This window comes from Dermochelys coriacea, chromosome 10 (assembly GCF_009764565.3).
Source record: "Dermochelys coriacea isolate rDerCor1 chromosome 10, rDerCor1.pri.v4, whole genome shotgun sequence".
NCBI lineage: Eukaryota > Metazoa > Chordata > Testudines > Dermochelyidae > Dermochelys > Dermochelys coriacea.
Window position 1 is genome coordinate 47,137,372 of NC_050077.1, and position 23,647 is coordinate 47,161,018.

Consider the following 23,647-nt stretch of genomic DNA (forward strand, 5'->3'; position numbering starts at 1 on the left):
CAAAGTCCTTTTTTTGCAACTCTCAGATAATGACCAAGTGCACTTCTTTGTAATATGTTGCATTGAGGAACAACAGTGTGTTTCTGACTGGGTTTTGTTAAAGCAGAAACTGGAAACCTCTTTGTCACAGAGTGGTTTTGTTTCTGTGTCTAACTGGATTCTCATAATGAGAGAAGTGGATACACAGATTGGGGAGTCAAGCCGATGAAGGGAGGGGAAATGTTCACCTCTGGTCTTAGAGGATGAATACTTTGTGGGCTCTACTTTAGTCTCTCAATCACGAGGCTGACACCTTCAGGGAAGTAGTGTTTTGCATTGTTCCCTAGCCACCATTTTCACTGTCTGAAGAAGCAGCTGATGGGTCCAATAGAAGTTTTGTCCACATCTCTTCAGGTAGATGTGAGGTCACCATGATGGGATGGTAGAATATGGTAGGAGGAACCACTGACACCGCTGGTTAAGGCTTTCCACTTCAAAAGAATGGGACTTAAGCTGTCTCAGACAGAAGATGCAGATAAAGTAGAAATAAGGCAGCAGAAGAGATCTAGAAAATCCATACAAGATGAGGGAGAAACCAGGAATGACTGCTTTGTTCTAGGGCATTATTAGTTCAAGATCAGCTTTTTTTTAACTTTTTTTTAACCAGACTTGAGGGCTTTCAAAATCTGACAGGCTTTACACATTTGTCTACATTTTGCATTTCTCTACCAAAGAAAATAGACTTAATTTTCTCTTCTAGCTCTCATGAATTAGTCCAATTCTGTGGCATTTGAGTTGTGAATACTGCAAGGAATACTGAGAAGATAAAAATCAATTTATTTTTAATTTTTAAAAAATTGTTTTTATTTAAATCAGATTTTATTTAAAATACATTTTCTTTTAAAATATAGTTAAAATTAAATTAGAAATTACTAACCATGATAATGCTTAAACTTATTCTAATCTATTAAAATCATGTAAATAAACCCAAATGCTGCATCAATGAGCCCTCCTCAAATTTTAATGCATTAAATGGTGCTCTTTTTTAAATTATATACAGAACCAAGAGGAAAGTGTAGAAATTAAGAATCTAAATAAATGTATGTTAAGATGTATAATTGCTTAAATAAATGTGAATAGATATAGCATATCTCCCTGGATAGCAAAAAGTAGTATTGCCTTTATACTAAATTTTATATTTGGTTGCAGATCAGCTCATTTTCATGATTATCCCAATTGATGTGAATGAATCTTTCTTTAGGAAAATAACTAAAAAATACAAATGCAAAACAAGATTAAAATTGATTACTTAAATCACTTAGATTAAATGGGAAATGGTAATGGTTGGTCTTGCTTTTTTAAAAACAGTAAGATGTTATAACTTACACTTTGGCCCTAAATTGATCGGATGGTGGTCTTTTAAGAGGCTTATAGTTTGTTCCAGCTTCCAGTGTAACAGTGATAGTTAATTTCATTGTTAACTTAAAAGATGATTTGGCCCGTGTTCTCTAAACTGGCCAAGCTGTCCTCAGATGCTCCCTGATCCTGGAGCTGGCACCCAGGTTGAATCAAGCTAGAATAGCCTTCAGGCTACTGTCTTACATGCTTATGCTCAAATAAATTTGTTAGTCTCTAAGGTGCCACAAGTACTCCTTTTCTTTTTGCGAATACAGACTAACACGGCTGCTTCTCTGAAACCTGTCTCACATGAAGTACCAACAAGGATTTTTGAGGAGCTTGGTGTCATTGTGCAGGTTGTCCGGGCCTCTTTCTTAGGGGCCTAAGAACTGCTATGACTGCTTTATGCCACTAGAGGCTTTCCTTATGCCAGGGAATCCTCTTGAGGGCATTTAAACCAGGATTTATGGCTGCTTTGCATGGAGCAATCTCTATTCTGGCCACTGCATTCTTAAATCTCACTTGTCTTTTGAATATGTGTGTGTGGAAGATTCCCTAACAGATACCGTTGAAATCTGTTTTTTCTGCAAATAAGGACATCAGTCCACTAAAAACTGGCCTAAGTACACCATTTTGCAAGTCAGTGAAAAGCTGTTAGGAAGCACTGATTTTTGTCATACCATATTAATATAGTTTGGATTCTAACTATGATCAAGAAGTGAAAGGCTCTGTCTCTACTTACAGGTACTCTGAGCCATCCACGTCTCTTTTGTGTCTGATTATTTAGGTGTCATTTATCTTTTTTTTTTTTTTTTTTTTTAAACAGAGCATCAGTGCTCTTTTGTATTAAAGGGACACTTTATTTAATTAGTCAGTTTTTAAAAAGTTAAAATAGTGTCAAGTCCTACATCTGCTCCTGAGACTCCCTGCCAATTTCTGTAGTTTTACAATCACTTTTCCTGTTTAACAGAGTGTTCTCATCCCTATTGCTTTTGTGAAACAGGGTAAACTAACTGGTATAGAGAGGAAACAGTGAAACAGATTACAGTTGATTGTAAAGCAAATAAACTGGAAAAAAAATACAGGGAAAAGTTTTTCGTAGCCTCTTTCAGTTACAGTAATTTTAGGTGTTTGTAACAAGAGGGTATAAAACTTTTTAGAAAAAAAGTGGTTTTTATGTTGATGGTGTCCCTGTAATATTTTTTGGGGTCTGGTTACACGCATTGCTTGCTTTGTGAAGCCTTTTTAAAATTATAACTTCTAATTATTAATATTGCTGGTGATGGATGGCTTTTATGGGAGTTTCCTCCAATTCTTTGGGCATAGTTTTTGTTTTCATGCTTTTCGCTTACTATGCAGTGAGCTGTATGAGGCTTTCAAAAAGTTGGTAAAATATGAACAATTAATTAGTTTCAGAGAATATTGGAGCTCCTGAACTCTGTGTAGAAGTTGGTGGGGACCTGGGTGTAGGAAACTAGAAATGTTTGCCCATAGAGGAAATGACAGTTTTTACTTGAAGTGCCTTTCTTATGTCCCTAGATGCATCACTGCAAGAGATATCAATCCCCTGAGCAGGAGACCTACATGAGTCACAAATGGAAGAGGAGGAGGTCTCACAGCAGAGAATATGAAGGAAGATTGCGATACCAGCCTCAAAGGGATCTTCCAAGGAGATCACGGTCTAGAAGGTGAGAGCTGGTTTAATTGGAGGTTGAGATTCTCCTCTAAGATTCTAATCAGATTTCAGGGATAGAATTGGGTGATGACATTATCAGCATTTCCTGAACATGGCTAATAGCTTCAAAATTGGAAGTAAATGGGTTTATTTGCTTCTGAGCCTCTTGTTAAATCTTTGACTCCATATCCGACTACGACTCCTTTCTAAAATACTGAGATACCTTAAGTATTGATGAAATACTCTGCCCTGGAGTCACTGTTTCTCAGTACTGATATCAAGGAGTGAATTAAATCTCTAATGTCAAACCAAGTTGTCTTCTGAAATTGCTGCCCTGATTTAGTTAGTTGGGGTAGAGTGAAAGTGTTACCCGAAAATTTTAAGAAATAGCTGAACTAAAACAGCTATGTGTTCCTTCCTAATTTGGCCCTGCTTAAATTCCAGCCTTGTTCAAAGCATCCACTGGAACAAACCAAAAATAATGCATAGGTGCAAATAGATTTAGCATAGGCACTAAGCATCTGCTTCAAGGAACTGTGCTGAGAACTGTGGGGATGGGAACTGTAACGTTTGCAAGTAGTGCTGCATGCCCATGTGGTACACTGTGCATCTGAAATAGGATAGCTAGTCAGCATAGCAGCTTGCACAGGTGTTTGTCTGTGTGGTTCAACTTGCAACTGCAGTTTGCTAGTGCAAAGGCAACAAAAAGTGTATCCAGCTGACCCTTACATTATTTAACCTTTCCATTGTTGGTTTTTATTTTTTCTTATTCTTGAAGTCTTTATATCAAGATTTGAATACTTCAGTAATTCAGCCAGAGATAATGGGTCTACTGGCCTGCAATGTGCAGAAGGTCAGACTAGATGAACATGATGGTCCCTTATGGCCTTAAAGTCTAGGAATCTGAGATCTATATTTCAGTTTCAACCAAGGTCAGTAGTGACCTACAGTTGCTGCTATCTGTTTGGCAGCCTATGTTAAATTAGTTAGTCTTGGCCCAGCATCTAATGGATCAAGTGAAATCGCTATCCTATTTGGCAACAATTGGCCCCTTGCTTGGCAAAGAGGGAGAAAAATGAAGAAAATCGAGACTTGACAAACTGGAACATTAGCAGCTCCCAAAATTTTGATTAAAGATATGATTGGTTGCTCTTATGTAAATATTGAATGGCGTCAAGTTGTGGTTAACTGCACATCAAAAATGTATAAAGTAAACTTCAGACAACCTTAAAATATAAGACACTCACTTTGAATGTGAAAGGGCAATAAACTGACCTTTGTCTTTATGAACTACAAGCTTTGCTACATAAACACTGACATGGAATGTGACAGACAAAACTGGTGGTTATTCTGATACTTAGATTTACCAAGCCAGCAACAAAACAGCTTCCATAATGCTGTACTGGTTACCCAGACACCAAAACACAGTTCCCTTAAAGCAACCCAGCCTTCGGCTCCCACCCAGACAGCCAAGTCAAATATGATGGGGCTTACTGAAAATCTTGTTCATCATATAAAAAGTTCTGCCAGTCCCAACAGATTGGACACATTACCTACCAGGTTAATGAATATTTTAGATCTTACCCAAATACATACTTACAGCCAATTCTTATCAACTAAGCTAAAATTTATTAAAAAAGAGAACAGATCATTATACATACAGGTATAAATAGTTTTTAGGTCAGTTTATAGTAGAGATGGTGAGCTTCAGAGTTGCAAAGAGTCCTTTTCAGAATCAAATATTATAGTTCAGTGTCCAAACATTCAATATTTGGGTGGTCCAGATGGGACTGGAGACCTCAATTTTACACCTCAAACTTCCCCTGAATGAAGCTTAAGTAGATCTGAGATGAAAGGATCCTGTCCTAAGAGTTTTTGTATAGAGATTTTTTGCAGCCTCTTGACAGCACCAGTCCTTGGGTGAACAATAGGCTTTTGAAGTAACCTTCTATTTTCTCACTGGTAATTAGTTACATGGTTTAACATAAGGCAATTGCCTATCTCCCACCATTTGCAGGTGATTTGCTACATACTTCAAAGAGAAATTGAGACAGTGATATCCTTATATTTATAGTTCATTTAAATGTTAATATCTTTTTCTTCTTCGAGTGATTGCTCATGTCCATTCCAAGTAGGTGTGTGCACGCGCTGCATCCACAGTTGTCAGAAGGTTTTTCCCTTAGCAGTATCCATCAGGTTGGCTGTGGAGCCCCTTGGAGTGGTGCCTTTATGGCAGTGTATATAGGTCCCTGCTGACCTGTCGCCTCTTCAGTTCCTTCTTACTGCCAGTGTCAGTACTTACTTGCCTTGGGCAAGCGATTCCCTAGCGTTCTCTTTCTTTGTTTTGTAAATAGTTTTTATTAGCATAGTATTGTTAGTTTTTAGTTTAGTTAGTTAAGACTTTGTAGGGCCTTTCGCCCCCGGTCTCACCTTTGGGGACAGGGCTATGCTTCAATGTCAAGGCTTCAGACACTGGATCTTGTCTAAAGCTTGTGCCTAGGGGAGATCCTCACAACTCCTGTTTAAAGTACTTGCAGGAAGCCCATCAGAGTGTAGAATCTGCAGGAGCTTCCACCCAAGAACAAAAAAGGAGAGGGACTTCAAATTTCTTCTTATGGAGTTGGCCCTTCACCTGCAGCTGGCACAGCTTGTATCAGCACCGAAATCCAGCACTTTGGTGCGGAGCACACTGGCCTCCGTAAGGGATGCTGCGGTGCTGGCAAAGGACCTGGCACCTAGAGACTCGCGACACCGACACTCTCCGGCACTGAAGACAACTTCAGCGGCCTCTTGGCACTGGTCACGCTTGCCAGTGCCGCATAAGAAGCAAAGAAGAGCCGAGAGGGGGCGTTAGTCAACAGTTAGAGCAGTGGAGCGTGATGGGGCTAACGGAGCATGTCCTGTGTCGGGACACTCAGTTCCCGCTCAAGCGAAACCGGCACCGTTGACTCCGGCCGAACAGGCGGAACCATTGAGTCCGGTCCTGTTGGACTCCCCAGCGCAAGAGAGCCAGATGGGGGAGTTGGACATGCCATCTACCCCAGATACATTTTGAGGCCACAAGGGACCTTATGGAGATGATGGCATAGCAGTTTCTGGAACTGGCACCGCACAAGGGGCCAGTTCTCTCTGAGGGTAAACCAGCCATGCTTTGGCAGCAGTCCCCCTCACTGGGGCACCGCTCTCCAGCACCCTCGTGGTCCCCAAGGTCAGGCTCGGCCTCGTAGCTGGAGTCATATATCTCCAGGCAGAGCCGGCACCATTCTCATCGTTCCTGGCGGGAGGAGGCACACCAGGTCCCTATGATGCCCTGGCCTCCTCAATGGCAAGCTCTAAGGCAATGGCCATTCTGGACCCCCTGAGCATACCATCAAGCCCAGGGGCTGAGCTCCAGGTCCCTGTCCGTTGCCTCAGACAGGCAGAACCCCCCATCTGCCTCGATGGTAAGGGAACCCCCTAAAGGATCGGAGCCCGGCACCACCGCTGGCATCGTGCCAGCCACCACGCAGATGGTATCACTGGGGGGAGGAACCTCATGAATTGCAGGGTCAGGAGGAACCTGTGCCCATGGGGGCTTCTTCATCTTCCTCCTCAGACGAGGCAGTAGTGTCTGCCTCTTTGCCAGCCATGGACAATAGGGTCCATCAAGAGCTGCTCAGAAGAATAGCTCAAAACCTAGGTCTTCAGGCAGTGGAAGTGTCAGAAGACACAGCTCCCATGGTGGATATTCTGATGCCAGAAGGACCGTCAAGAGTGGCCTGTCCCTTGATCAAGACCATTCATACTACCACAAAGATCCTCTGGCAAACTCCTGCCTCCATTCCTCCCATGGCAAAGGGGGTGGAAAGGAAATACTTCATACCTTCCAAGAGGTATGAATACCTCTTCAGCTGCCCTCAACTGGGCATGTTGGTAGTGGATGTGGCCAATGCCAAGGAAAGGCAAGGGCAGCAAGGCCCTGTGTCAAAATCCAAAGAAGTTGGACCTCTTCAGCCATAAGGTCTGTTCCACTGGGGGGCTTCAGCTTCCAACTGGTAATCAGCAAGCGGTGCTCAGCTGCTCCCTCTGTCCAAGTTTAAGGAGCTCCTTCAAACAGACTCCTGTTTCAATTTTGGAGCTGTTATCGAGGAGGGTAAGGTGATTGCAAGGACTTCCTTGCAGGCTGCGTTGGACGCGGTGGACTTGGCCACCTGCACAATGTCCGCTACCATTGTTATGCGCTGAAGCTGGTGGCTGCAGGTCTTGGGCCTCCCCCCAGAGGTATAGCAGACCATTCAAGACTCGCCGTTTGACGGATCGGGTCCGTTCACAGAACAGATGGACTCTAGGCTTCATAGCCTAAAAGTCTCTAGGGAAACCTTAAAGTCACTGGGCCTCCACATGCCAGCCCCACAGAAGAAGAATTTTAAGCCTCAGCCCGCTCCTCACTTCTACCCCTCTCAGCAGAGATAGGACTATAGCAGGAAACAAGGTAGGAGTAATAGGCAAAGATTCCCGCAGTACTCCTCAAATCAGGGACACGGCTCAACGAGGCAGTCTCTAGCTTCTAAGAGAACTTTTTTTAAAAGGCACACCTCGTGGGTGGCACACCAGTCCACATCCCCGATCCTTCCCCACCTTTTGTGAATGGTCTGTCCCATTTCTAATGTGTTTGGGCCCAAATAACCTGAGCACGGTACAACTGGGATATTCTTTTCCCTCCCACCTTCCTGTCCCTCTTTAGGGACCCTTTACATGAGCAACTTCTAGTGCAGGAGGTGCAAACGCTCCTACTTCTCGGGGTGGTAGAGGAAGTCCCTCTGGAGTTCAGGGGCAAGGTGGTCTACTCATGATATTTCCTAATTCCCAAGGCCGAGGGTGGGCTCATGCCTATTTTAGACCTGCGAAACCTCAACAGATTCATGAAGAAGTGGAAGCCAGGGAGACCTTGCGGAACTTCAATCATCCCCTCTCTCGATCTGGGGGACTGGTATGCTGCCCTCGACTTGAAGGATGCGTGCTTCAAGTCTTCATAATTCCTTCCCACAGAAGATTTTGATTCATGGTAAACAACATCCATCATCAGTTCACAGTCTTCCCCTTCGATCTCTCAGCAGCTCCTTGGGTGTTCACCAAGTGCATGGCAGTTGTGGCAGCCTTCCTGTGGAAACAGTGGGTGCAGGTATTTCCCTACCTAGACGACTGGCTAATCTAGGGACAATCTTGGGCCTAAGTGGAGAACCATGTGAGCCTGGTGAGTATGACATTCCTCAAGCTTGGCCTCATTCTGAATGTGGCAAAGTCAACTATAGCCCCCACTCAGAGGATAGAGTTTATTGTAGCCCTAAACTCCACCCAGGCCAGGGCTTTTCTTCTGGAAGTTTGTTTCCTCGCCATGATTGCCATCATAATTATCTCAGCAGATTCCCCACCACAACGGTGCGGAATTGCCTAAAATGACTTGGACCAATGGCTGCTTGCACGTAAGTGGTACAGCAGGCCAGACTGTGGCTTCATCCCCTGCAGGCTTGGCTGGCCCTGGTCTACAGGCCAAACTGAGACAACCTGCACAAACTGGTCACTCTTACCTTTCAGGTTCTCAAGTCCCTCCGGTGGTGGCTCAACCCACAAACAGTATGTGCGGGAATACCCTTTTCCAAACCTCAAATGACACGGTCACTAGTCACAGATGCATTGGCAATGGGATGGGGAGCGCACTTAGATGACCTCAGGATTGAAGGTCTATGGTCCTAGGCAGAACTTTTGCTGCACATCAACATCAAGGAGCTGCTAGCAATGCTCATTGCTTGCCAGACAATTCAAACCCATCTTGAGGGCAGGTGTGTATCAGTATTGACAGACAACACCACAGTCGTGTTTTATATAAACAAACTGCGTGGTGCTTGCTCCTCTCCCCTGTGTCAGAAAGCCCTCAAGCTGTGGGAATTTTGCATCGCCCGTTCAATACAATTGGAGGCCTCGTACCTTCCAGGTTTGCAGAACGAACTGGCCAATCGCCTCAGCAGGTCCTTTCATGGCCACGAGTGGTCTCTTTGCCTGGCTGTCCCAGTCAGTATTTTCCAAAGTTGGAGCTCTCCCCAGGTAGACCTGTTTGTGACACGACACAACAGGAACGGTCAGCAGTTCTGCTTCTTCCTGAATCACTGCCAGGGCTTGCTTGCAGACGCCTTCCTCCTTTTCCGGAAAGGGTGCCTGCTGTATGCGTTCCTACCATTCCCTCTCATCCACAACGTCCTTCTCAAGGTCTGACGGGACAAAGCAGCGTTAATCTTGATAGCTCCAGCGTGGCCACGTCAACACTGGTTCACCATGCTGTTGGACCTCTTTGTGGACACATCTCTAACTCTGCCCCTGGTCCTGGACTTGATCACCCAGGACCACAGCCGCCTCCAGCAACCCAAGCTGGAATCTCTCCACCTCACGGCATGGAAACTCTATGGCTAAATCCGTTGGAGCTTGCATGCTCAGACTCAGTTAGGGAGGTTCTCCTCGGCAGCAGAAAGCCTTCCACTTGTGCCACTTAGCTAGGTAAGTGGAAGAGGTTTACAATTTGGTTGCTTCAGAAGGGCACTCCTCCATTGCAGACGTCGATTCCCTTCACCCTGGGCTATTTACGCCAGTGAAAACTGCAGGGGTTGACAGTATCGTCAATAAAGGTTCACCTGGCTGCCATTTTGGCTCTCCACCCCGGGTCAGTGGGCTACTCAGTGTTTCCTAACCCTAGCATAGGCCACTTTCTCAAAGGTCTAGACCAGGGGCAGGCAAACTTTTTGGCCTAAGGGCCACATCGGGTTTCTGAAATTGTATGGAGGGCTGGGTAGGGGAGGCTGTCCCTCCCCAAACAGCCAGGCATGACCCTGCTTCTGCCCCCTTTCAAACCCCACCCCCCGCTTCTCGCTCCTTGACTGCCCCCTGGGACTCCTGCTGCATCCAACCCCCCATGTTCCCTTATGGCCCCCCAGGGACCCCTGGCCCATCCACCGCTCATGCTCTTGGTCCCCTGACTGCCCCTGGAACCTCCGCCCCTCGGTCCCCTGACTGCCCCCGCCCACTGCCTCATCCAACCCCCCCCTTCCTAACTGCCCCCACAGGACCCCTTCCTGCATTCAATCCCCCTGTTCCCAGCCCTCTGACCGCCCTGACCCCTATCCACGCCCCTGACCACCCCCTGAACTCCCCTGCCTTCTATCCAGCCCCCCCCCACTCCCTGCCCCCTTACTGCGCTGCCTGGAACACCAGTGACTGGCAGGCCGGGCTCTGCAGACCCACTGCCCAGAGCATTGCGCTGTGCAGGGGAGGGGCCGAGGATGAGCCTCCCAGACCCCGTAGTTTGCCCACCTCTGGTCTAGGCAGACTGTACTTTCAAGTACGACAACTGATCCTCCCCCAAGAGCTCTCAATTTGGTGCTCTCTAGGCTGATGGGCCTTCCCTTCGAGCCCCTGGCAATTTGCTCTCTCCTGTACCTTTTCATGGAAAGTAGTATTCCTAATGGCTATAGCATCGGCCAGAAGAGTGTCTGAGCTCAAAGCTCTGAAATCTGAGCCCCCTTATACCATGTTTTATAAGGACACGGTGCAGTTACGACCACATCTGGCTTTCCTCCCAAAGGTAGTCTCGTAATTTCATGTGAAACAGGACATCTTTCTGCCACATGCTAACAGGGAACTCACACTCCATTTCCTGGATGTTAGATGCATGCTAGTTTTTTTACGTTGAGTGGACAAAGCTGTTTAGAAGGTTGATGCAGCTATTCATGGCCGTTACCGAGAGGATGAAAGGTCTTCCTGTCTCATCCCAAAGAATCTCTTCTTGGATCACCTGTATCAGGACGTGCTATCACTTGACAAAGATTCTGGCTCCACCGTTGATGACGCACTCCACAAGAGCTCAAGCTTCCTCTGCAGCGTTTCTAGCTCAGGTCCCTGTTCAGGACATCTGCAAGGTGGCGATGTGGTCATCAGTTCACACCCTTGTTGCACTATGCCATCACTCAGCAGGCTAGAGATGATGCCGCGTTTGGTAGAGCAGTGTTTCAGTCTGCAACTCGGTGAACTCCGACCCCTCTTCTGGGGTACTGCTTGGGAGTCACCTACTTGGAATTGACATGAGCAATCACTCGAAGAAAAAACCATTACCTACCTTTTGTCACTGTTGTTCTTCATGTCCATTCCAAGACCCACCCAGGAGAATCTGGCAAGAAGGAACTGAAGAGGCAGCGGGTCGGCAGGGACCTATATACACTGCCATAAGGGTACCACTCAGAGGGCTCCACAGCCCACCCGATGGGTACCGCTAGGGGAAAAACCTTCCAACGATTGTGCATGTGGCGCTCACACACCTACTTGGAATGGACATGAGTAATACATCAGTTACAAAAGGTAGGTAACCGTTTTTAATCTTTGAATTAAGAGAATCCAGCGATAGAATGTAATCAATAGTTCTTTTCTAACAGTATATAGGTAAACACTAGGGCTGTCAAGCAATTAAAAAAATTAATCACAATTAATTGTGCTGTTAAACAGTAATAGAATACCATTTATTTAAATATTTTTGATGTTTTCTACATGTTCAAACATTGATTTAAATTACAACACAGAATACTAAGTGTACTGCTCACTTTATATTTTTATTTTAAATATTTGCACTGTAAAAAACAAAAGAAATAGTATATTTTAATTCATCTAAAGCAAGTACATAGTGCAGTCTCTTTATCATGAAAGTTGAACTTACAAATGTAGAATTATGTACGAAAAATAACTGTTTTATTTTGAATGCAATGTAAAACTTTAGAACCTACAAGTCCACTCAGTCCTAGTTCAGCCAGTTGCTCAGACAAACAAGTTTGGTTACAATTTGCAGGAGATAATGCTGCCCGCTTCTTGTTTACAATGTCACCTGAAAGTGAGAACACATTTGCATGCCACTGTTGTAGCTGGCATCGCAAGATGTTTACGTGCCAGATGCATTAAAGATTCATATGTCCCTTCATGCTTCAACCATCATTCCAGAACACGTGTATATGCTGATAACGGGTTCTGCTCGATAGTGATCCAATGCAGAGCGAACCGACATGTTCATTTTCAACATGAGTCAGATGCCACCAGCAGAAGGTTGATTTTCCTTTTCAGTGGTTCAGGTGCTGAATTTTCCGCATCAGAGTGTTGCTCTTTTAAGACATCTGAAAGCATGCTCCAAACTTCATCCGTCTCAGATTTTGGAGGGCACTTCAGATTCTTAAACCTTGGGTTGACTGCTGTATCTATCCGTGGAAATCTCACACTGGTACCTTGTTTGTGTTTTGTCAAATCTCCTGGGAAAGTGTTCTTAAAACAAACATGTGCTGGGTCATCATCCGAGGCTGCTGTAACATGAAATATATGGCAGAATGCGGGTAAAATGGAGCAGGAGACACACAATTCTCCCCCAAGGAGTTCAGTCACAAATTTAATTAATGCATTATTTTTTTTAATGAGCATCATCAGCATGGAAGCATGTCCTCTGGAATGATGGCCGAAGCATGACTGGGCATATGAATGTTTAGCATATCTGGCATGTAAATACCTTGCAACCCTGGCTACAAAAGTGCCATGCGAACGCCTGTTCTCACTTTCAGGTGACATTGTAAATAAGAAGCAGGCAGCAGTATCTCCCGTAAATGTAAACAAACTTGTTTGTCTTAGCAATTGGCTGACCAAGAAGTAGGACTGAGTGGGACTTGTGGGCTGTAAAGTTTTACATTGTATTGTTTTTTTTGAGTGCAGTTATGTAACAAAAAAAAAAAATCTACATTTGTAAGTTATACTTTCACAATAAAGAGATTACACTACAGTACTTGTATGAGGTAAATTAAAAAATACTGTTTCCTTTATCATTTTTACAGTGTAAATATTTATAATAAAAAATATAAAGTGAGCACGGTACACTTTGTATTCTGTGTTGTAATAGAAATCAATATATCTGAAAATGTAGATAAACATCCAAAAATATTTAATTTCAGTTAGTATTCTATTGTTTAACAGTGCGATTGTGATTGATTTTTTTAATCAGTTAATTATTTTGTTAATCGTGCGAGTTAACTGCGATTAATCGACAGCCCTAGTAAACACACAAAAACACAAACATTATCTATCAATGTTTCTAAAGGTTGAGTCTGGGTCAATTAGCCTGCAAGTTCCTTAATCCTTTCTGGCCCCAGGTCACAGTGGGATTCACTGTTTGGATCATAGCAGTCACACTAACAGGAGAAGCTTGACCAGATTTGTGGAACCCCCCCCTTTTTATTTTTAAAGTAGTAACATCATTTATATTGCTGTGCTATTTAAAAATGGAAGCACTTGGTATTGAGGTTGAGGCTTCGATTTATAAATAATTTATAAATGAATAGAAGTTTGTAGCTGATAAAGTTGGAAGGTCTAGCATCCTTTGGCACTTAGTATAAAAATCTGCTTATGTTGCTAAATTGGCCTAAAATTTACTCTAAACATGGTATAACTTTATGCAGTGTTATAGCTGGTCAGTCCCACACTAGAGACAAGGTAGGTGAGGTAATCTCTCTTGTTGGACCAACTTCTGTTGGTAAGAGAGGCAAGCTTTTGAGCCACACATAGCTCTTCTTTAGGTATAACTTAGGTGTTTGGTTTCTGGTCAAGATGTGCAGTAACACGGAGGATGCTTGTGTTGAACATGCAGCACCTGCTTTGTAATTAAATGAAGGACTCTAATCTTTAGGGCTGTCAATGAGAGGAAGGATGGTGTGGTGGTTAAGGCAATGGTGGGCTTAAGTTCCCATTGTGCTACCCTGGGATTCTCTGTTCACCTGGGCAAATCACTTAGTCTCTCTGGACCTTAATTTCCCATCTGTTTAAAAAAAGACAACAAAAAAGCTTCCGTGCTGCATAGGGGAAGTGAGGGGTTGTGAGGAAAGTACTCACATACTGTGGTGATGAGGCACATAGAATCTAGTCCTTCACAGATCTAAATTTGCATGTTAAGCCTCTTTTCCCATAAAGGAGAGAATACCACATGCTTTGACATCCCTTCCATTTGAACTACTTGGCCAAAAGTCCTGTGATATGGTGCAAACTCCCAGATCAGGATTCAGTTCAGAACTAGATCCGCTATCATTGTTCCTCACTACCCTGCAGAGGGCACAAGAGCATGTGTAGTCAGGCTGCCTTTGCATGCAGCAGTGCTCCGTTGTTTGTGCAGTGTGCTCTGCTTTCCCAGGTTTGAGTGGGTTCTTATTTGTAACGCAGCCACGAGAGGATGCCTTACCAAAGGAGGTATAGGGACAGACGTGAGAGCGATAACTACAGATTTGAAGACCGAAGCCCTTCTTTTGGAGAGGATTATTACTCTACCCGCTCACACCACTGCCGGAGATCACGGGACAGAGAGCACCACCGAACAAGGAAGCACCAGCACCGCTGCCGGAAACGCAAGACCAGGTCTTGTAGCAGTGCCTCATCGGTGAGTAGCATCCAGATGAGTTCAGGATTGTTCAGGTTTTAACTTTTTACCTTCTGTAGCTCTGAATACACTGGGTGAGTACCTCTAATCCCTCTTCTGTTTTGTTCTTGATTATGTTCCACTTCACTGTGTCTTTAAACTGGAAGCATTAATAGTTGTTAATTTTGACCGGCCATTCCTAGCACCTGGAAATAAAGCCTAGCTTCCCAAGGCATGGGGTGGGCAGGGGGAGTGCAGTGAAACCAGATGGAATTCTTGTCTGCACAATTACAAGGGGAACTCCTGGATGCAGGCCTGCACTGTTGCAGCATCCACTATGGTTGTGTGTCCTCCTCCTCCTCCTCTTTTATTCGCTTGAAGATTCCACTTCTGCTGCATATTGAAACTTCTGCCTGCATTGTTATTGCTACATTGTGACAGCATAAGATACTCCAGTGTAGACGCGTTTATTGTGGCAGAATCTTGTACCCCTTAGGACGAGTCAGCTGTGCAAATCCATTCTTCAGCACGGTTAGCACTCTGGTTATCAACCACTTCTCCACAATACTCGGGAGAGGTGCCCTGTTGTCACTAGTTTCCGTGGACTGAAGTTTTGTTTGAGAATGTCATTGTTCTCTCTCTGACTGGAATGAACTACAACCTCCCTCTCCTAGTTAGTGATGATTAATAATCAACTTGTGGCAAAGGGGAGGTGGGTTATCCCAGGACAATGGAGTGACTTGGAAGTGTTGTGAGGTACTCCATCCAAATGTCTTAACTTTACCGCCTCTGTCATACCCTAATAAGGACCCGTTACTATTCACAGTTCTCAAGTTTGTTGCTTTTATATAGTTTAAACAAAGTGATTTGATTCCTAACCCCTGTGGATATTTGCATGGTTTGGAACTCTTAATGGCCCATCGCTTTCCTTCTTTTTTCCAGCCGAATGTATTTGAGTTTTAATGCCAAGGTTAAACGATTGAAATGCTCCAATAACAACTGTGCGTGTATGGTGGTACTGTGCAGGTTTCGGTTGTTGTGATCTCTACTCTGTGTTGTGAAGTCACACAGCAGCTATCTCAAGTACTCTCTGAAACTTTTTCTCCATTCAGACGATCTCTTAAACTTTGTCTGTAGTTCATTCTTCTTGACTTGTTGGGGAAAGGAATATGGCGGAGCACATATTAGGAAGTTCAGACATGGAAGTGTAGAGCCCTGTTATGGAATCTCTCACTAGATAGAATGTAACTAATTTTACACTTTGTTTTGTTTTTGTTTGAGGGACTAAATAGAAAAGTTCAGTCACTGGACAGAAGAGTTGTTGGCTTTGGGGGTGTTTCTGATGGCGGGAAGGAACCTCCAGGAATGTTTGGCTGGTTTTCCAGTAGAAGCTAGTAGCAGTGGGTTTGATTGTGAGTTTTTACCTATAGCAGACCATGAGCTATAAGGCTCTCGAGGGACTTAACTCTCCTGCTCCTAGAATTCTTTCAAGCTTTAAATCTGTGCAGGGGAAGGACGATGACACTGGTCCTATATGGGTCCAATCAGGCTTGCAGATATAGGATCAATTCTGTTGTTGGTTCCATCAGGATGGGAAGGGCTGAGTAGTATCTGGTCAAGGGAGGGACAAGTCCCTGGGATAGCTGGAGATGTTTATTAATAAACATACAAAGGAAAGCGGGACAAACTCCACAAAGGGGGAACTGCTAATCTGGCTTCTACTGGACAGCCTGACCAACCTGACTTGTGTACTCTACCCATCGGCACACTTGCCACTGGAGAAAGTGACGTGACTGGCAAAGCACTCGCTCTTCTTGCGCTACTGGCAGCATCCTCTATTCACATAGAGGAATCTGCTCCTCTGTGGCAAAACATGGGGGGAATGCTTGTACGAACCCAGTGACTGGAGCATCCCAGCTGCTGCTCCCTGCCAGAGAAGAGGGTGGCACTTCCCGCTAAGAGGCAGCTTCATCAGACACTGTAGCTAATGAGACAGTTCTTTACATACCTGTAGCTGTTTTTACTTTTCTGTTTTGAAGTTAGTTTGTGTCTTGACGTGTCCCTTGCAATATCCCTATCGTTATATATGCTGTGTGCCTTATGAAATGCGGGGATCTGGAAAATCCAACCACCGACGCATCGTCGTCTCCACCTTTGAATGACAACTCAATCTGCCAATCGGAACTGCCCGCTGTGTGCGATTGGTCGGATGGCGTTTCGGGGGGCGGTGTGTGCAGAGAAGCCAACAGAGCAGTAAACGCAGCAGGAGCGTGGAAGATGACAAGGAAGGTCACCTGGTGTGCAGAATCGGCGATTGGCTCCAAGAGCGATGTACAGCCACCTTTCGTAAAACTTTACCTCTCTACTTTCTATCCCCATGTTAGACAAGATCTCTCTTATTGTACTGGAGGGGTCTCTAGTGTTTATTGCTTATAAATGGGCTGACCAGTAATTGCCTGAAGCAGACAATAGACACTTCTGTTTTAAAGAGTGTAGCAGGGAGATACCTTTTTGAGATGTGAATGCTGTGAAATTGCAGGACCTCATGCCCTTCAGGTTCTCGAAGCTCACATCAGCTCTTGTTTTCTCTCCTAGATGAGATTGTCGGCAGCCTAGGTGAAGGCACTTTTGGCAAAGTTGTGGAGTGTGTGGACCATGCCAGGTATGTTATCCTTGGTCTCCAAGTGACTTACCTATCATGTATCAGTCAGTTCAGACATTGATGAGGTGGGGTGGATTTGTCCTGTCCTCTTCAGATGGTCGTCGCTTTTCTCTTAGATGCTGATATACATTCCCCAGTTCTTCCACACTCAGCATCTGGTGCTGAGCCTGTGGGCCTGTTTAGTCTAGGTAGAATCATAGAATATCAGGGTTGGAAGGGACCTCAGGAGGTCATCTAGTCCAACTCCCTGCTCAGAGCAGGACCAATCCCCAACTAAATCATCCCAGCCAGGGCTTTGTCAAGCCTGATCTTAAAAACTTCAAAGGGGAGAGATTCCACCACCTCCCTAGATAACGCATTCCAGTGCTTCACCACCCTCCTAGTGAAAGCTTTTCCTTATACCCAACCTAAACCTCCCCCACTGCACCTTGAGACTATTACTCCTCGTTCTGTCATCTGCTACCACTGAGAATAGTCTAGATCCATTCTCTTTGGAACCCCCTTTCAGGTAGTTGAAAGCGGCTATCAAATCCCCCCTCATTCTTCTCTTCCACAGACTAAGCGATCCCAGTTCCCTCAATCTCTCCTCTAAGTTGTGTTAAGTTGCCTAATAATTTTTGGCACCTTAGAGACCAACAAATTTATTTGAGCATAAGCTTTCGTGAGCTACAGCTCACTTCATCGGATGCATCCGATGAAGTGAGCTGTAGCTCACGAAAGCTTATGCTCAAATAAATTTGTTGGTCTCTAAGGTGCCACAAGTACTCCTTTTCTTTTTGCGAATACAGACTAACACGGGCTGCTACTCTGAAACCTAATAATTTTTGTTGCCCTCTGCTGGACGCTTTCCAATTTTTTCACATCCTTCTTGTTGTGTGGGGCCCAAAACTGGATACAGTACTCCAGATGAGGCTTCACCAATGTTGAATAGAGGGGAACGATCACATCCCTCGATCTGGTGGCAGTGCCCCTACTTATACAGCCCAAAATGCCATTGGCCGCCTTGGCAACAAGGGCACACTGTTGACTCAGTTCCAGCTTTTCGTCCACTGTAACCCCTAGGTCCTTTTTCTGCAGAACTGCTGCCTAGCCATTCGGTCCCTAGCCTGTAACGGTGCATGGGATTCTTTTGTCCTAAGTGCAGGACTCTGCACTTGTCCTTGTTGAACCTCATCAGATTTCTTTTGGCCCAATCCTCTAATTTGTTTAGGTCCCTTGTATCCTATCCCTACCCTCCAGCATATCTACCACTCATCCCAGTTTAGTGTCGTCTGCAAACTTGCTGAGGGTGCAGTCCTCGCCATTCTCCAGATCATTAATGAAGATATTGAACAAAACCGGCTGCAGGACCGACCCTTGGGGCACTCCACTTGATATCAGCTGCCAAATAGACATGGAGCCATTGATCACTACCCGGTGCTCTTCCTATCGCTTCAAAAAAAAAAAACACCCTAGCTAAGTGGGAGGGGAGAAAAGATATATGCTTGAGTGATCTGGTTACAACATGAGGCCATTGTATTCTGTGGCGTTCTGCAGTTCTGTTAGAAGCAGTTATTCAGTATTAGTTTGCCTCAGCTTGGATTCCACTCAACATCATCTTTTGCTAATAGACAAGAATGGGAAGATCATCAAATTCCCCACAAGCTGTTACTTTGCTGGCCTTGTTTTCCACTCAATTATATGCCCATCCCAGGTTTGCCAAAGTGATCTCATCCTCTTTCTGTCACTGTTTCTGCTATTAATGTGACTGCCCTGTGTTTACTTAGAAACTTCTCTGAACTACAGTCCTTGCCTCAAAGAGCTTAGTCATAAATGGGGCTGAAGAGAGCACAGGACTTTGGGAGGAAAGCATTCTTCCCCTTCCTGAGCTCTGCGGGGATGGAATCCCCCTCTCATGCACTGTAAAATATGTAGTAGGGAAATCCCACTCCTTAAATCCTTTGGAAGTGCACTGGAGATGATCCCTCAGAGGCCAGTGAGGAGGATGAGGAAAGCAAAGGGATGTGGCCAGCAGTACATATGGGGATTATTTCCACCTCTCCCATCCTGTGAATATATGAGGGGCTCCCCAGTCCTATAGTACTTGCGGAGTAAGGTGTCACTTGGATAAGTGCATTAGCCCCCAGCAAGCCTTGGGATGGTGACGGGGACCATTCCTACAAAGTGGTTTTAGTTGCTTCTGGTGGAAGAATATGCAGATGAAGCGGGGGTGATAGATTCTCCTTGATCCTCGCTTTTCCCAAGCTGCATTTCCCAGTTTCATGCTGCACTCAATAGCAGGGCATAGCTTACTAATACAGTGATGGGCAGCTGTGGTTTGCTCCCACTGCATGGCCCTGAGAACCAATTTGGGGAGGGGATGAAAAATGGCCAGTGTCTCCTACCTCACCCCAGGATTTATCGTACAGACATTTTCTCATTCTCTGTCCAAAAAGGAATTGGGTAAGAATCTCAGAAACTGGGAGGAGTTTTTGTCTAGGGACAATTATTTGTTGAACTGGTGTGGGCCACTCCACCTCTGACCCATTCCTGTGTCATCTTCCCCTCTGCAGAGGTAAATCCCAGGTGGCGCTGAAAATTATTAGAAATGTGGGAAAGTACCGAGAAGCAGCCAGACTGGAAATTAATGTCCTAAAGAAAATTAGAGAGAGAGACAAGGACAACAAATAGTAAGTTTGATATCTTGCATAGAAGTTGCTGCTGCTTAGTGCTGTCAGTGTATCTACTCGGAGAGGAGGGTGGTTGGTGCAAGGTAATGTGGGGGAGAGCCTGAGATAAGAGCATGAGAATGTAATACCTGTCTTTTCCGTCTACCTAGAAAATGGTTTTGTCTTCTCCCTCGTCCACCCTCTGGGATTGGGAATATAGAAGGGCTTTTTTTAGTATGAAGTGTGACTTATTCCTAGGTCCCTGAATATGTAATTATTGACCATTTAAATATCTGGGAATTGGGTTAATTTATCCTTCCCTATTAACTAAACACAGTTCTTTATAGTGAAACATTTCCCCCCTTCTCACCACCTTCAGTGTAAGAATTTTGCTGCTTACACTAGGATATCTATTTCCTTGGCATCTCTGGATGCTTGAGCAGGTGAATCCCAGGTTGTTTAGGGAGAAGCATGGCTGTGCTGTGTCTGAAAACTGAGTGTGTGCTAGTCACTTGGGGAGAGGGAGGGATGGGAATACTACTTCCTTGGAAGATTGTTGTGTGGCCAATAACATTCTTATCCATTCTGTCCAGTTTGTGTGTCCTGATGTCCGACTGGTTCAATTTCCATGGCCACATGTGCATCGCCTTTGAGCTTCTGGGCAAGAACACTTTTGAATTCCTGAAGGAGAATAACTTTCAGCCATATCCCCTCCCCCAGATCCGGCACATGGCATACCAGCTCTGCCATGCCTTGAGATGTAAGTTACCCAGATTCCTTTGCCACGGTTGTCTGCAACAATGAGGTGAGTTCTACTCGCCAGCTAGTGTTTTCTTTGAGAAATGTCAGTTTGTTTTTACATGCATGTTAATAGTGTCTGAACATTTTGGCTAGTCTCACTTTTTACAGTCTGAAGAGTTTAAAATCAGGTGAGCGATTCCGATGTTTTTGGAGAACAGTGAAGGGAGGTGGACTGAGGACATGGCTTCTAGATTCACCTCAGTTCCCTCCTGAAAGAGGGGGGAAACTAAACCTTGTAAGCTTCACACAGACGAAACTTACTGCCTGTATGTGGCGGACGCGATGGGATGACTGAAATGTATATTTAACAGTTAAAATGTGATGACATATAGTGAGGAACCTGGCTTCAAATAAGATAATTCTATGTAGCTTAATGAAGCTGTTTGATATATAGTTGACATGGGCTATTGTGCAGCACATTGCACTCTGGTTCAAAGTACCGTCCCTTGGGGCAAGGGAGCATATGTTCGCAGGGGGCCTATGTAACAGACATAGCTGTACGGAAGGTCCAGTACATGATTCTTAAACTTTTCTTTCTTCTCTCCCCACCCCTCTCCGCAGTTTTACATGACAACCAGCTGACTCACACTGACCTCAAACCTGAAAACATCCTGTTTGTGAATTCTGATTTTGACACCTTGTACAATGAGACCAAGGTAGGTTGTGCCTCTGAGAAAGAGGGGTGAAATGATTGAACGCCTTGCCTTTTTCGCAAGAAAAAGATTTTCCTTTTTCCTGTTCTCTGGTTGAGCATGAGGGCTATCATCTCCAGTGGCTTGGACATGGGAGACAAAGTCAGGAGGCCTGCATTCTATTCCTGACCTTTCCAATCTATAAAACGAAGAGTACTTGGCTACCTGGGTTAAAGAGCTTTGAGATCTGTGATGGAACGTGCTATACAAGTGCAATGTTTCTGTATTTTGTGGCCATTTTTACTGCTAATGACATGGGCAAGGAACTCTTACTGGGATAGAGGGATCCTGTTGGAACCCCTTCTCTATTCTGAAACCCCCTCTCCAGGTTCCTTATAGCTATTTCTTGTGTTGCAGAGCTGTGAGGAGAAATCTATTAGGAACACAAACATCCGTGTGGCTGACTTTGGAAGTGCCACTTTTGACCATGAGCATCACACTACTATTGTTGCTACTCGGCATTACCGCCCGCCAGAGGTGATTCTGGGTGAGTGGAGTTACGTTTCTGTCTTTACTGATAGATTTCTGGGGTGAGGGCCACAGGATGCATTAGGGTAAGAATTGGGCTTCCCAAGAGAGAACAGACTGGAAAATCTCTGAGTCTGGAGTGGAGAAAGGGGACAATCTACACTGGCCTATTTAGACAAAAAGTTAAACCTGCTGCTGTGATGGGTCTCTTGGGAGCAAAGGTTTGGGTGGTGCTGCTGCAGATGGGGCATTAGGACTGCTGAGGCAGCACACCTGGTCTGCATCACGTCCAAAGCCTGGAACAAAGACGACACTTCCTCATATGCAAAATATTGTCCGTAAATATATGCCCAGAACTTTGGGCAAGTGCTTGGCCCAGAGATGTGGGATGGCAGAGATCTGAGATGCTTGTGTGAGATATCGCAGTTGAGTTAATCAGAGAATAACCACTTCAGCGCACAGACTGAAAAGGGGGCATCTCTCTGTTCCGGGACTCTGACTCCCAGAGGACCAAGCAGTCATCTCACCACAGAAATCCACTGGGTGGGTAGTTGAGTTTTAGGTCTCTTCAATTTTAAAGAAAACTAGAGGCCACCAACCAAGGAATTTGTTCAAGCTCCACATTTGTCACTGGAAGCTCAGTCATTTTTTTTTTTTTTTTTTTCCCCTCTTCATTGCAGAGCTGGGCTGGGCACAGCCCTGTGATGTCTGGAGTATTGGCTGCATTCTATTTGAGTATTACCGTGGCTTCACACTCTTTCAGGTATGCTTTTGTAAGGCCTTTATGCCCTTGACTGAACTGTTCAAGCTTTAGCCTTCCCTTTTAAACTGTGAAGCCCAAATCGACAATGGAATTTATGCTCCTAATTTCCATTGAACTCAGTGGAAGTTAGGAGCCCAAATACCTTTGTAGATTTGGGCCTACGTTTTTCTGGGTATCATGAGGAGACTATCCTACTAGTCCATCCTTGGAAGGGTGGGTTTAGACCTTCCTGTCTTCATTGTGTAACTGTTTCAAGGCTAAGAAAATAACCTAGTTACTCTTCCTCTGCAGACTCATGAGAATCGTGAGCACCTTGTAATGATGGAAAAAATCCTTGGGCCAATCCCATCTCAGATGATCCACAAAACCCGGTAAGAACCAGCTTCTGAACTCTGAGCAGCTGACTTGGCTGTTGCATTGTTCTGATGATGGTGGAGTAGGCGGGATACCATTTCTGATGCAGAGAGGCCACGCATCAGAATCCTAACACTAGAGTTGTAGTTCTGGGTGGAGGTCATAGGGTCAAGAAAGATTTGAACTTGAAATAAAAGTAATGTTGAGTACAGGTGCTGGGAAAAATGGCCGAGCAGCCTACAGATAGTGGAACCCTGTTGTTTTATACCACTAAGAGGGCCTTGCCTAGGATTTCTTCCATACTTTTGCTGAGACAGGGCCACCGTTCCTGACAGTGAACTTTCATTTTAAACAGCATCAAAATCTGAAACTTCTGTTGTTTTCTGACAGCATGGTTCAGTGGCTAAGGCACTACAGTGGGAGTCAGGTGACCTGGGTTCTGTTCCCTGCTCTGCCGTTGACCCTAATATTTGACCTTGGGCAAGTCACTTCTCCTCTCTGTGCCTGTTTTACCCATCTGTGAAATGGGAATGATACTTCACTATCTTTTGTAAAGTGCTTTGAAATTCCATGGATGAAAAGTGCTATATACAAGATTTATATTAAAACCCCAAGTATTGGCTGCTAGAAATCATCTAGCTTGGCTTTAACCAGGCTCAGCTTTTAAAGACCACCTTGATTGCTGGTTGGGCTGGTAGAATACCCAGCATATAGTTTTCTGAAGTGCTTTGGAAAAGAGGTACAGCATCCTCGGATAG

At 44.8% G+C, this 23,647-nt stretch overlaps 1 protein-coding gene across 4 annotated transcripts in view; it reads left to right on the forward strand.

The window, feature by feature from the left end:
• Positions 1-23,647, forward strand: part of CLK3 (CDC like kinase 3) — a 33,502-nt gene that overhangs the window by 7,320 nt on the left and 2,535 nt on the right. For 3 of the 4 annotated variants that reach the window (XM_043494287.1, XM_038418084.2, XM_038418085.2), the window contains 10 exons: positions 2,917-3,065; positions 14,309-14,522; positions 16,739-16,832; positions 17,097-17,163; positions 19,716-19,832; positions 20,405-20,571; positions 21,174-21,268; positions 21,662-21,791; positions 22,453-22,535; positions 22,827-22,906. In XM_043494287.1, coding sequence (XP_043350222.1) covers positions 2,917-3,065; positions 14,309-14,522; positions 16,739-16,832; positions 17,097-17,163; positions 19,716-19,832; positions 20,405-20,571; positions 21,174-21,268; positions 21,662-21,791; positions 22,453-22,535; positions 22,827-22,906 — 1,196 coding nt within the window. Of the gene's footprint in view, positions 1-2,916; positions 3,066-14,308; positions 14,523-16,738; positions 16,833-17,096; positions 17,164-19,715; positions 19,833-20,404; positions 20,572-21,173; positions 21,269-21,661; positions 21,792-22,452; positions 22,536-22,826; positions 22,907-23,647 lie in introns of those variants that run through there. The other variant, XM_043494288.1, reaches the window with a different exon arrangement.